Genomic DNA, 13293 nt, shown 5'->3' on the forward strand with positions numbered 1-13293 from the left:
TTTTTAAGTGACCAAAAAAAAAAGGGAGGGCAACTAGGCCCCCTCCAACGCACATTTTTTTCCCAAAGTCATCCGATCCAAATTTTGAGATAGCCATTTTGTTGAACATGGTCGAAAATATGATAACTATGTATTTAAGGATGACTTAATTCCCCGAAGTCCTCGGGGGGAGGGCTAAAAGTTATGAACTTTACCCATTGTTAACATATGGTATTGGTTATTGGGAAGCATAAAGACGTTTTCAGGGGGGATTTTTTCTGGTAGTGGGGGAGGGGGGTGGGTTGGGGTTTATTTGAGAGGATCTTTCATGGGGGAAGGGACATTGCTATGAAGGGGGCGCCAGATTAGCATTCTTTAAAAAAAAGACCAGAAATCAAATAAAAAAAAAAAAAAAATTCAACTGAAAGTAAAGAGCAACATCACAACTTAAAACGAACAGAAAATATTACGTATATGATTCGGTTCACCCCCTAGTCAATACCTCCCTCTTTAAGCCAAAGATGTTTTAGTACTTTCATAAGAGCTATTCATTCTAATTAACGGCCTTTGTGATTAAGGGACATTTTTAAAGAACAAAATTCGAAATTTAGCTTAAAGAGCAAGGTATTGACTAGGGGGCGAATTCCCTAATATACGTATTAAGAATATATGAATATAGAAGTTCGTTACGTAAGTTTATTCGTAAGTTACGTATATTTATTGCTAATAAAATCGTTCGTAAATAAAATTAAAAAAGTGTCGAGAAAGCCATTTAACCTAATAAAAGTAAAATTAATATGAAAAATTTGTTGTAATTATTCATGTACGGTGAGCCAAAATCAAAACCTGTATTAATTCAAAAACTTTCAAAAATTAAATGAAAAAAAAACAAGTTTTTTTAACTGGAAGTAAGGAACGACGTTTAAACTTAAAACGAACAGAAATAATTCCGTATATGAAAGGGGCTGTCCCCTCCTCAACGCTTCGCTCTTTACGTTAAAGTTTGACTTTCTCACAACTCTATTTTTTAAACAATAAAAAAATTTAGCGTGAACGTAGAGCGTACACCTTTCTCAAAATGCCACATCGGCTGATTATTACCCAATATGTGAAACAAATAAATAGAGAAATGTAAGCAAAGCTGTTTGACATAGTTTCGAATCATAACGCAGCTGTTATCTTTTAATAGAACCAAATCCACTGAAACCCATGATTGCTGACATCTCATCAAAATCCTTACCCGGTTGTCCGTCATCAGTTCGTCTTTTCTTCTTTCTCATTCGACACAATGTCCTCTGTCTAGCTTCATCATCCTTCACTTCTGCTAGTCTTGCTTCTAAATCATATTCCTTGCTCTTTTCTTCTTTTTTCTTTTTCAGAATATCCATTCGTTGCTTTACCTGATCTAAGGTTGATCTTTCTACGCGCATTGACATGCCCAAATTCTTTTGGTCTATAAAAAAAACTAATGAGTAATAAGGAACATAATACTACTACTACTAACAATTCCCAACAATACCATACCGCCTGAGGCCAACCCATCTACGCACGCTCCTCCTTAATCCAAAGCCTCCCTCTTTACACTCTTCCAAGTAGTTCCAGTTTTCCATAAATTTTTCCACACGACCTCCTCCTATGTATGTATTGATACAATCTTAATTTCCCTATTACCCATAAGTTTTTTTATTATTAAGCTAAATGAACAAGGAGAAGATTCTCTCTTGTCATAGCTGACGATTAGAAATCCGCGCATAAAGATCTAAATAGTTGGTCAAACAGTTCATGGTAACTAACTGTAAGTAAGGAGCGACCTGGCTCAATAGTAACCAAAAATCTAAAAAACCAAATTTTTATACCAGTAGATACATCAAAAATCCGACATAAAAATAGGATTTTATACTGATTTCAAATATATAAGTTTGATCAAATTTAATCCTACCCATCAAAAGTTTAGAGCCTGAAAAAATTTGCCTTGTTTTCGAAAAAAGGGTGAAAAACCCATTAAAAGGCATAAAATCTTGTAGAAAATCAAACCATCAGATTCAGCGTATCAGATAACCCTACTATAGAGGTAGGGTTTCTAGCTCCTAGCTTCAAAAATGTGGAATTTCGTATTTTTTGCCAGAAGACCCCACATAACCCCCCCCCCCCCCCCCCCCGACTCCCAGCAAAAAACCCCCCAAAAAACGTCTGTATACTTCCTAATAGCCCATACTATATGTTAACATTGGGCAAAGTTCATAACTCTTAGCCCTCCCCCGGGGACTTCGGGGGATAAAGTCATCCTAAAGGATATATCTATCATATTTTCAACCATGTTGAACAAAATGGCTATCTCAAAAGTTTTATCAGGTGACTTTGGGGAAAAAATGAGCGTGGGAGAGGGCCTAGTTGCCCTCCTTTTTTTTGGTCACTTAAAAAGGGCACTAGAACTTTTACTTTCCGATCCAATGAGTCCTCCCACGATTTTCTAGGACCACTGGGTCGATACGATCACCCCTGGAAAAAAAGTAAAAAAATAAAAATAAGAATAAACACGCATCCGTGATCTTTCTTCTCGCAAAAAATACAAAACTCCACATTTTTGTAGATAGGAGCTTGAAACCTCTACAGTAGAGTTCTCTGATACGCTGAATACGATGGTGTGATTTTCATCAAGTTTCTATAACTTGTAGAGGGTCTTTCCCCCTTTTTTCGAAAATCTGCCAAATTTTCTCAGGCGCGTAACTTTTGATCGGTAGGACTAAACTTGATGAAAGTTATATAAAACCGTTTCCTAGAGTTTAGGTTACCATTGGGCCGGGTCGCTCCTTACTTACAGTTCGTTACCACGAACTGTTTGATTGAGATTAAAAATCAACAGCATTATCTACATTTACTCCCGGGATCAAATATTATATTTATAATAACGGATTTTTGAAGGAGAACCAATAATCATATTTAACTCCTTTCCACCAAAAAAAGAGATTTAATTTCTATTATCCCCTTACTCTCAGTCTATTAGTTTTTATTTCTTTCGAATTCACGAGATAAAAATAATTCCATATACTCGTTAAAAGATGTTTATAAAAGAAAAAAAAAGTTAAAAGTAAATATTCTAAATCCTAACCATTTACTATTTTTTCTGTTCGTTTTAATTTTTGATGTTGCTGCTTAATTTCAGTTGAAAAACTTGTTTTTTTTAATTTAATTACTGATCTTTTTTTTTAAATAATGCTGGGAAATCCGGCGTCCCCTTCATAGCAATGTCACTTCCCCGATGAAAATTTCCTTCATCCTCCCCCAAAACCCACGCCCCCCCCCCCCCACTACAAGAAAAAATACCCCCTGAAAACGTTTGTATATTTCCCAATAACCAGTACTATATGTTAACATTGGGTAAAGTTCATAACTTTCAGCCCTCCCCCTGGGGACTGCGGGGATGCTGAGCAAAATGGCTATCTCAAAATTTTGATCGGCTGACTTTGAGAAAAAAAGAGCGTCGGGGGACCTAGTTGCCCTCCATTTTTTTTCGTCACTTAAAAAGGGCCCTAGAACTTTTAATTTCCGTTCCAATGAGCCCTCCGATGATATTCTAGGACCACTGGATCGATGCGTTCACCCCTGGAAAAAAAACAAGAAATAAACACGCATGCGTGATCTTTCTTCTGGCGAAAAATACAAAATTCCACATTTTTCTAGATAGGAGCTTGAAACGTCTACTGTATGGTTCTCTGATACGCTGAACATGATGGTGTGATTTTCATTAAGGTTCAATAGATTTTAGGGGGACTTTCCCCCTTTTCTCAAAAATCAGCCAAATTTTCTCAGGCACTTAACTTTAAATACGTAGGAATAAACTTGATGAAACTTATATATTTGAAATCAGCATTAAAATCTGATTTTTTTATGCATATATTGGCATCAAAATCCTGTTTTCTAGAGTTTCGGTTACCATTGAGCCGGGTCGCTCCTTACTTACAGTTCGTTACCACGAACTGTTTGATTGAGTATCCTGTGCTGGGTATGGAGGTTGGGGGAAGTGGAGGGGAAAAATCTACTGCAATAGCAGTGTTGAGTCCGGCTGAAAAATGTTGGGTGTATGCAACATTTAACCTTGCCCACCCGAAAGCTTGTCTACGCTATTCGCCTGTAGCTGCTCATTCCTGACAATTTTAGCAAAAGCCAAGCGCTAATATTTAGTACTGGTTAACGTGTATTTATTGCTTATAATGTGTTGCGTATTTTTTTAGTACACCATGTAGCGTGTTTTTTAAATAGTTACTTTTCTTCATTACTGCTTTAATACCACCTATTTCAGAAGCTCCCCCCCCCTAATAAAAATAATTTAGCTACACCACTGAGTAGTTCCCCGCGTATACATAAGCCCTTTAACTGGAACTCAATTCCCATCTCAAGCATAATTACTAAAATTTGAGGAAGGGGGATATTACTAGTTTGAGGTTGTGTGGTGTTTTTAAAACAGAACCAGGTTGCATTCCGGAGTACCTGGATTTTATTTGTATTTCTTGTGTGTGGAATGTTTTCTTTGATGGAAGACCTATTCCCTCCCCCCCCCCCCCTCTCTGCAGACACTGACAAAGAACAGTTTCTAGAAACCACATATTGTGGTATACATGGATGTTTGGGCTAAATATTCAAACAAATTATAATAAATATTTCTCCCCCTCCATGATTGTTTGGGCTACTTTTCACAAACATTTATTACTTATTTAATTGCCTGGAATAATAAGAATGGAGGGGTAGAGGAGCGTAAAATATACTTTTTCAAAATCTAGGGGGTTGCACTTTAAATGTTTTTTTCAATGGAATTATAAAAACGGTATTTTTAATTAAAATATTATAAAGGAAATAATCTTTAAAATCTAGGGCGCGAACATTCCTTTCCCCACCTCAAAATGCAGATTATTCACCCCCCCCCCCTTGGTTCTTTAGCTCTCCCCTCTTCTTGCTGCATCCCCCTCGTTTTCTAGGTTGCTGTTATCCCTTAATTTAGAAAAAAGTCCCGATCCTTAGCAGCAGGTTTTGCAGCACTTGGTTCAGACAGAGTATTTTCCTTTGGTTCCTCCTGCAATATACAAATATTTTTTGTTTTATTTTTAAAGAAAAAGTAATAGAGCGAAATATTTATTATTTACAGAATTGAATATACTAGTGCACACTGATAATCTAAATCGACTGTGTCCCGGAAATAGCAAATTATTGGGTCATTTGAATAAAAAATTTGTGGGGCATCAAAATGTTAATGATATTATTTGAATTTGTAATGAAACATAAGTCTCTTGGGTTACTTTTGATTAATTAAAACTTAGTATTTTAAAACTAGATAAGTGGAAAAACTATCATTGCCTTGATTCAGTCAAGTTTTTATAGTGGTATATGCAACATATATGAATAACTTTAAAAAAAAAGAGAAGAAAAAAATGGAAAACTGTATTGCAGTAAGTGTCTTAGGCTAAATTAAGAGGGTTATCCGATGCATTTAGACTGAACTTTTGTATGTTTAAATTGTATATGTGCAAACCTTTTGTAACTAAATTTAACTAAAATAATTTGCAATGGAAAATGATGTATACACACTGTATAAGCTTGCAAACAGCCGGAATGAAAATTTAAATACAAAATTTATCTGAATATCACAAAGTACACATCTAGTTTTGTTTTTCCACAATTTTTTGGTGCAATGTGGAAAAGTCCTGGGCCTGAGAAAGTAGATATTTATCTTCACCCTTAACCCTCATCCTAACAATAAAAAAAAAATGTATTTTCGTCACTGGACTTTTCTTTTCTTGTGTAACTTTTTCACTAACTTAGGCTTTTGTGAATTCAAATCCTACCTGTTTCCTTCAAATTTATAATCTATAAAAATTAATAACCCACTGCTCCACTTAAGTAAGTCCTATGTCCTTTTTTTACCATGAGCTTCAATGTTTTGCAACAAAATTATAGAAATTATGTGTCTATAATTCAAACGTGTACCATTTAATCAATGAGGATTAGTCCTGGTTAAAAAATGGGCCCTCTTTATGAAAAGTTCACATAACTAGCTCTTATAGCATGGGCTGCTTTTATGATACTACAGATTTTATTGCTAGGCATGTCACGCTTTATTATTAAGCTTAAGATCAGTCTTTTTATACTGAATGTGTATTTTCTAGGCTCAAATTCCTGGTGTTCGCCGTACCTGGGACTGCGACCAATATGAAAAAAAAGCAGAAGAAACGTACAAGGAGATCATAAAATTTTCAGACGAAAAAGAAGATGGAAAAAGAAAGTATCATCTTGTAAAGAGAGAATTCCTGAAGAAAAGGAACTATAAAGTGGAACTCGAGTCAAAACTAGGGAAAACTAAAATTGTCACGAAAACAACTCCACAGTCTCAGTCTGGAGGGTAATTGTTTTTTTTTTTAAGTATAAATTTTAAAACTTCAATGCTATTTTTTTTTTTTTTTAGCATTTAATTATGAACTTAGAACATTTATAAGGCAATTTGAGAAATTTTCTGCCTAATATCTCTAAATGTTAAAAGCCCTATTACAGCTACATTTCAAGGCACTTTTCTTGCAAGCTTATAAGCTAAATAAAAATTAACACGTAAACGGATCTCTCGAAGTTTCTCTGTCTTTTCTCGAAAATAAAATACATAGTAAATCATATAATAAAAGACATTAATACTACCGTTCAATAGTAACAGAAATAGCTGATAATCAGGTTTTCTTTTTAAAATTTGTTTTTTTTTTCCGTTTCTATTAAACAGAAGACATGTCATGGTTTTGACAAAAAGGTTCTAGAAATGTTATCCAAATAAATAAAACTAAATAATGTCAATTTCATCTCGTATAAATGCCAACATAATGTTGTATAATAGTGAAAATATTTAAAATACAAAAATAATACTCCTTTTATTTTTAAACCCTGCGTTCAATGTAGCCCCCACCCCCCCAAGTCACTGTGTCGATTCTGGTAAAATAAAAGGTGATGAGACCTGCCATGTGCTCAATATAGTTTTTTGTAATAGCAATTAGTTTGTGTATAATCGCAATTATTGTGCTCTAAATAATACCGCCTGGACAGCAAAAATTTCTTTACGTGAGTTAATATGAAATTGTCAAAATTATTAAGTTTAGCGGCCTACCTTTTCCCCTCTATACGCCTATGTTGTTCGTGTTTTACAAAAATTATTATCAAAAATGGAAAAAATCTTTGGAGTTATAGATCTTGTGCCTCCATGCGCCATTTAAGAAAGGTTCTAAAAGGAATGATTTTTAACTTGTCTAGATAGACTAATACACTAAATATTTTTTATCTGGGACAGAAAGAATCAAAACTAATTAAGCTTGGAAGTGCAATAAGCAAATAATTAATTTAATAGGTTTCAATAAGTGCTTTCGAATGTCATTCAAATATTTGCATTTGCCTATTGAATACCAAAAATTACAAAAATCAATTACATTAAGCTTAATGAATGTGGGGTAAAGTAGGTTTCTTTGAAAAATTTATTTTTTGGAAAAATTTTTCTTTTAATTAATTAAGTAAAAGGCTTTACATATCGTCTAATTTTTTGCTATTAACAATAATTGATATCGGACTCAAAGGCAAAAAAAAATTAAACGAATATTATTAATATAAATGTTGTATAATAACGTAAGCAGAAAGAATCAAAACTTATTGAGCTTGGAAGTGCAATAAGCAACTAATTAATTTAATAGGTTTCAATAAGTGCTTTCGAATGTCATTCAAATATTTGCATTTGCCTATTGAATGCCAAAAATTACAAAAATGAATTACATTAAGCTTAATGAATGTGGGGTAAAGTATGTTTCTTTGAAAAACTTATTTTGTGGAAACATTTTTTTTAAATTAATTAAGTAAAAGGCTTTACATATCGTCTAATTTTTTGCTATTAACAATAATTGATATCGGACTCAAGGGCAAAAAAAAATAAAAGAATAATATTAATATAAATATTGTATAATAACGTAAGCAGTTGTAAATGCTAGGGTAACTGCTTCAATTACTTGTTCAAACTAAAAGGGCAAGCGCTTGCCTAGAGATTAGTTATAACGGAACTACGTCCTAAGATGAGATTTGCCATATTTAGGAAATGGCTTTGGTTATTTTCCTTAAAAAAAACAAAGTTTATCTGATAAAAGCAAGAGTGTTTAAGTTGAAATTTAAAATGAACTGACTAAGACTGACTCATGATATTCATGAACTGATTGAAACTGACTCGTGATATTTTTTTATTTTTGTTAAATCAGGAAAAAGTAGCTCTTAATTAAAAATTGAGATGTTAGAGAATTTGCATTTTATTCTAAAAGTTACCAACATATTGGTCGGTGAGGTACTATTGAGAGCCTTATAAAGTCCTTATGAATTAGGCGTATTCATGGACATATTTTGTAGTTCCTGCATTAAATGTCTTCATGGCCAATAGAATAATTCTGAAATTAGTTTTTTTTTTCGTTTGCCTTTTTTGTGTGCGATCTGCAGTGTTGGTAGATATCTCTTTTTTGTGAAGCCTTGTTTCAAGACACAACAATTGCTGTCATTACACGCAACTTGGTAATTTCAAACTCCTATCGCTCAAAATTTATATTGATTCAGGATGGTCTATTTTATGCTATTTTAAAAATGATGGCTAAAAGAATAATTCAAGTATGAATCTGTGTTTGTGACCCAACATTTTTTTTTTGCACTATGATTTTCTATTACTTTTGCTGTTCAGCCAAGTTTCTTTTTAACTATTTCTTTTAGATGTTATTGTAACGTCTGTGATTGCAGCGTGAAGGATTCTATCAATTTTCTGGATCACATCAATGGCAAGAAGCGTAAGTGTATTTACATTTTGAAGTTGTAATATATATTTGTTTGATTTTTGACGTTTGGAAAACCATCAAATTTGTTTCACCCCCATGATTCGAAAGGATCTAGCCAAAGTACAATTTCAAAATGATTGTATGGGAATAATTAATATATTTTAGTTTTCTTTTCACCTTTTGATTGATTTATTTAATTCTATGTTCACATATTTTTCTGCCCTTGATTAGTTGCACACTCATGCAAAGTTAGTTTTTTTATGGATTGCTGGTTTTTTGTACTGTATTTGATATCAAATATTGTACTACCAAACTGAGTCCCAAATAGCTATTCTCTTGCGTAAGTTCCGTCATCCACTTAATTTAAAGTTTGTGGTCCTTAGTAAATGGTTAGAATTTAGAATATTTACTTTTAACTTTTTTTTCTTTTATAAACATCTATTAACGAGTATATGGAATTATTTTTATCTCGTGAATTCAAAAGAAATAAAAACTAATAGAATGAGACTAAGGGCATAATAGAAATTAAATTTCTTTTCTTGGTGGAAAGGAGTTAAACATGATTATCGGTTCTCCTTCAAAAATCCGTTATTATAAATATAATATTTGATCCCGGGGGTAAATGTAGATAATGCTGTTGATGTTCAATCTCAATCAAACAGTTCGTGGTAATGAACTGTAAGTAAGGAGCGACCCAGCTCAATGGTAACTGAAACACTAGAAAACGGGTTTATATAACTTTCATCAAGTTTAGTCCTACCCATCAAAAGTTACGCGCCTGAGAAAATTTGGCTGATTTTCGAAAAAAAGGGAGAAATACCCCCTACAAATTATAGAACCTTGATGAAAATCACACCATCATATTCAGCGTATCAGAGAACTCTACTGTAGAGGTTTCAAGCTCCTATGTACAAAAATGTGGAGTTTTGCATTTTTTTGCGAGAAGAAAGATCACAGATGCGTGTTTATTCTTATTTTTATTTACTTATTTTTTTTCCAGGGGTGACCGTATCGACCCAGTGGTCCTAGAATATCGTGGGAGGGCTAATTAGAACGGAAAATAAAAGTTCTAGTGCCCTTTTTAAGTGACCAAAAATGGAGGGCAACTAAGCCCCCTCCAACGCTCATTTTTTTCCCAAACTCACCTGATAAAACTTTTGAGATAGCCATTTTGTTCAACATGGTTTAAAATATGATAAATTTATCCTTTAGGATGACTTAATCCCCCGAAGTCCCCGGAGGGAGGGCTAAGAGCTATGAACTTTGCCCAATGTTAACATATAGTATTGGTTATTAGGAAGTATACAGACGTTTTTAGGGGGGATTTTTTCTGGTAGTAGGGGGTGGTTGGGTTGGGGGTTATGTGGGGTCTTCTGGCAGGTCTTATGGCAAAAAACACAAAATTCCACATTTTTGAAGATAGGAGCTAGAAACCCTACCTCTATAGTAGGGTTTTCTGATACGCTGAATGTGATGGTTTGATTTTCTACAAGATTTTATACCTTTCAATGGGTGTTTCACCCATTGTTCATTTAGCTTAATAATAAAAAACCAATTGGTAATAGTGAAATTAAGATTGTATCAATACATACTCGGACACATACCTAGGAGGAGGTCGTGTGGAAAAATTTATGGAAAACTGGAACTACTTGGAAGAGTGTAAAGAGGGAGGCTTTGGATTAAGGAGGAGCGTGCGTAGATGGGCTGGCCTCAGGCGGTATGGTATTGCAGGGACTTGTTAGTAGTAGTAGTATTATGTTCCTTATTAATCATTAGTTTTTTTTATAGATCAAAAGAATTTGGGCATGTCAATGCGCTTAGAAAGATCAACCTCAGATGAGGTAAAGCAACGAATGGATATTGTGAAAAAGAAAAAAGAAGATAAGAGCAAAGAATATGATTTAGAAGCAAGATTAGCAGAAGTGAAGCACGATGAAGCTAGACAGAGAACATTGTCTCGAATGAGAAAGAAGAAAAGACGAACCGATGACGGACAACCGAGTAAGGATTTTGAGGAGATATCAGCACTCATGGGTTTCAGTGGATTTTGTTCTATTAAAAGAGAATGGCTGCGTTGTGATTCGAAACTATGTCAAACAGCTTTGCCTATATTTCTCTATTTATTTGTTTCACATTTTGGGTAATAATCAGCCGATATGGCATTGTGAGAAAGGTTTACACTCTACGTTTTTTAGTGCTTCGTGCCGGTATTTTTTAAACTATAGTATGTGTTATGTATCTTTCTTTTAAAATAAATGAAGTTACCACAGTTTTATAATATTTTAGGACTATTATACAGTAGAGAATCAATATTTGCCTGAAATCAAAACCAGCTGTGCTGCCTAATTAGTAGAGAATAACTCCAATATTTGCCACAACTAATTATTATCAGTTTTATCATTCAGCATAGGTAACCAAGCTTTGCTTGTGAAGGGAATTGTAGACAGAAAAATGATATTCAGTGCAACCTCCTCCGGGAATGTTTACCTCCAACACCCTGAATTGCACAAGAAAAACTTTTGCGTAATTCTAATAGAATTCTTTTTTTTAAACAAAGATACAAAGGGACAGGTAATTTTCAAACTCTAGGAGTCAGTTTTCCCCTCCAATTGGAATCCCTGGCAATGTTTAATTAATTTAAGGTTTCTGCCGCAATGATGCCAAGATATGTTCATATTCTCTAGATATTCCTTATCAAACAATACCCGAAGGACAAGACAATAATTTTAACTTTTTTGAATACTTTCAAATTTGAAATACGATAGCAATTTAAATGTGGGGAATGTGTTGCAATATAATGTTAGACAATCTATGGTAATGGTTTAACTTATATCCCTTATCTTTACTTAGACAGCGCTATTGCGCTGCCTATGATTTTTGTTTCGGCTTTATGTGGCCCGCCGATATTAAGCTATTTATTAATATAAATTGACGAGCCCACAAACAAATAAATTTAAAAAAAAATCACAAGTGATATTTCAATAAATTAAGTATATTAAAAGTTTAGTACAACGAATTAAATCTTTCAAAATCCATTCAAAATTACGAGCGTGAAACCCGTTATTAGAATTAAATAAAAAAAACAAGTTTTTTTAACAGAAAGTAAGGATCGACATTAAAACTTAAAACTAACAGAAATTATTCCGTATATGAAAGGGGCTGTCCCCTCCTCAACACCTCGCTCTTTACGCTAAAGCTTGACTCTGTCTCACAACTTTTTTATTTTAAATAATAAAAACCTTAGCATTGAGGAGAGGACAGCCCCTTTCATATACGGAAAAAATTTCTGTTTGTTTTAAGTATTAATGTCACTCCTTACTTTTAGTTAAAAAAACTTGTTTTTTTATTTAATTTTTGATCGTTTTTTAGTTAATGCAGCTTTTATTTTGGCTTACCGTCACTGAATAAGTAAAACAAAATTTGCATATTAATTTGCTTTTCTGTATCCTCAATGCCTCGCTCTTTACGTTGAATTTTTTTATTGTTTAAAAAATAGAGTTGTGAGAAAGTCAAACTTTAACGTAAAGTGTGAAGCGTTGAGGAGGGGACATTCCCTTTCATATATGGAATAATTTCTTTTCTTTTTAAATTTCAATGTTGCGCCTTACTATCAGGTAAAAAAAATTTTTTTTTTTTGTTTAATTTTTGAACGTTTTTTAATTAGTACAGGTTTTGATTTTGGCTTACCGTATATGAATAATTACAACAAAATTTTCATATTAATTTTACTTTTATTTGGTCAAATGGCTTTCTCGAAACTTGTTTAATTTTATTTACGAACGTTTTTATTAGCAATAAATATACGTAACTTACGAATTAACTTACGTAACGAACTTCTATATTCATATATTCTTAATACGTATATTAGGGAATTCACCCCCTAGTCGATACCTTGCTCTTTAAGAAAAATTTCAAATTTTGTTCTTTAAAAATTACCCTTAATCACAAAGGCCGTTAACTAGAATTAATAGCTCTTATGAAAATACTAAAACATCTTTGGCTTAAAGAGCGGGGTATTGACTTGGGGGTGAACCCAATCATATACGTAATATTTTCTGTTCGTTTTAAGTTGTGATGTTGCTCCTTACTTTCAGTTAAAAAACTTTTTTTTTTTATTTGATTTCTGGTCTTTTTTTTAAAGAATGCTGGCAAATCTGGCGCCCCCTTCATAGCAATGTCCCTTCCCCTATGAAAGTTCCTTCATGGAAAGATCTTCCCACATAACCCCCAACCCACCCCAATCCCCCACTACCAGAAAAAATCCCCCCTGAAAACATCTGTATACTTCCCAATAACCAATACCATATGTTAACAATGGGTAAATTTCATAACATGCAGCCCTCCCCCCGAGGACTTCGGGGAATTAAGTCATCCTTAAATACTTAGTTATCATATTCTCAACCATGCTGAACAAAATGGCTATCTCAAAATTTTGATCTGATGACTTTGGGAAAAAAATGTGCGTTGGAGGGGGCCTAGTTGCCCTCCATTTTTT

At 33.6% G+C, this 13293-nt stretch overlaps 2 protein-coding genes across 3 annotated transcripts in view; one reads left to right on the forward strand and one right to left on the reverse strand.

Moving 5' to 3' along the window:
* Positions 1–914: 914 nt before the first annotated feature.
* LOC148939475 (zinc finger matrin-type protein 2-like) overlaps positions 915–13293 on the reverse strand; it is a 43056-nt gene continuing 30677 nt past the window's right edge. Inside the window, exon 4 of one of the 2 annotated variants that reach the window (XM_089106977.1) lies at positions 915–1432. In XM_089106977.1, coding sequence (XP_088963103.1) covers positions 1155–1432 — 278 coding nt within the window. In that variant the 3' untranslated portion in view covers positions 915–1154. The remainder of the gene's footprint in view (positions 1433–13293) is intronic. The other variant, XM_089106976.1, reaches the window with a different exon arrangement.
* On the forward strand, positions 5403–10942 carry LOC148939476 (zinc finger matrin-type protein 2-like). Its single transcript, XM_089107226.1, has 4 exons — positions 5403–5420; positions 6138–6370; positions 8737–8810; positions 10587–10942. The coding sequence occupies exons 1-4, from the start codon at positions 5403–5405 to the stop codon at positions 10940–10942; spliced, it is 681 nt and encodes a 226-aa protein (XP_088963352.1).

This window comes from Artemia sp. Qi Xiang Cuo, chromosome 21 (assembly GCF_049724085.1).
Source record: "Artemia sp. Qi Xiang Cuo chromosome 21, ASM4972408v1, whole genome shotgun sequence".
NCBI lineage: Eukaryota > Metazoa > Arthropoda > Branchiopoda > Anostraca > Artemiidae > Artemia > Artemia sp. Qi Xiang Cuo.

Excerpts from the sequence above, each read along its gene's own strand:
- LOC148939476 (XM_089107226.1), top strand. Across the intron at positions 6,371-8,736 it reads CCACAGTCTCAGTCTGGAGG|ATGTTATTGTAACGTCTGTG; the intron begins GTAATTGTTTTT and ends TATTTCTTTTAG. Across the intron at positions 8,811-10,586 it reads TCACATCAATGGCAAGAAGC|ATCAAAAGAATTTGGGCATG; the intron begins GTAAGTGTATTT and ends TTTTTTTTATAG.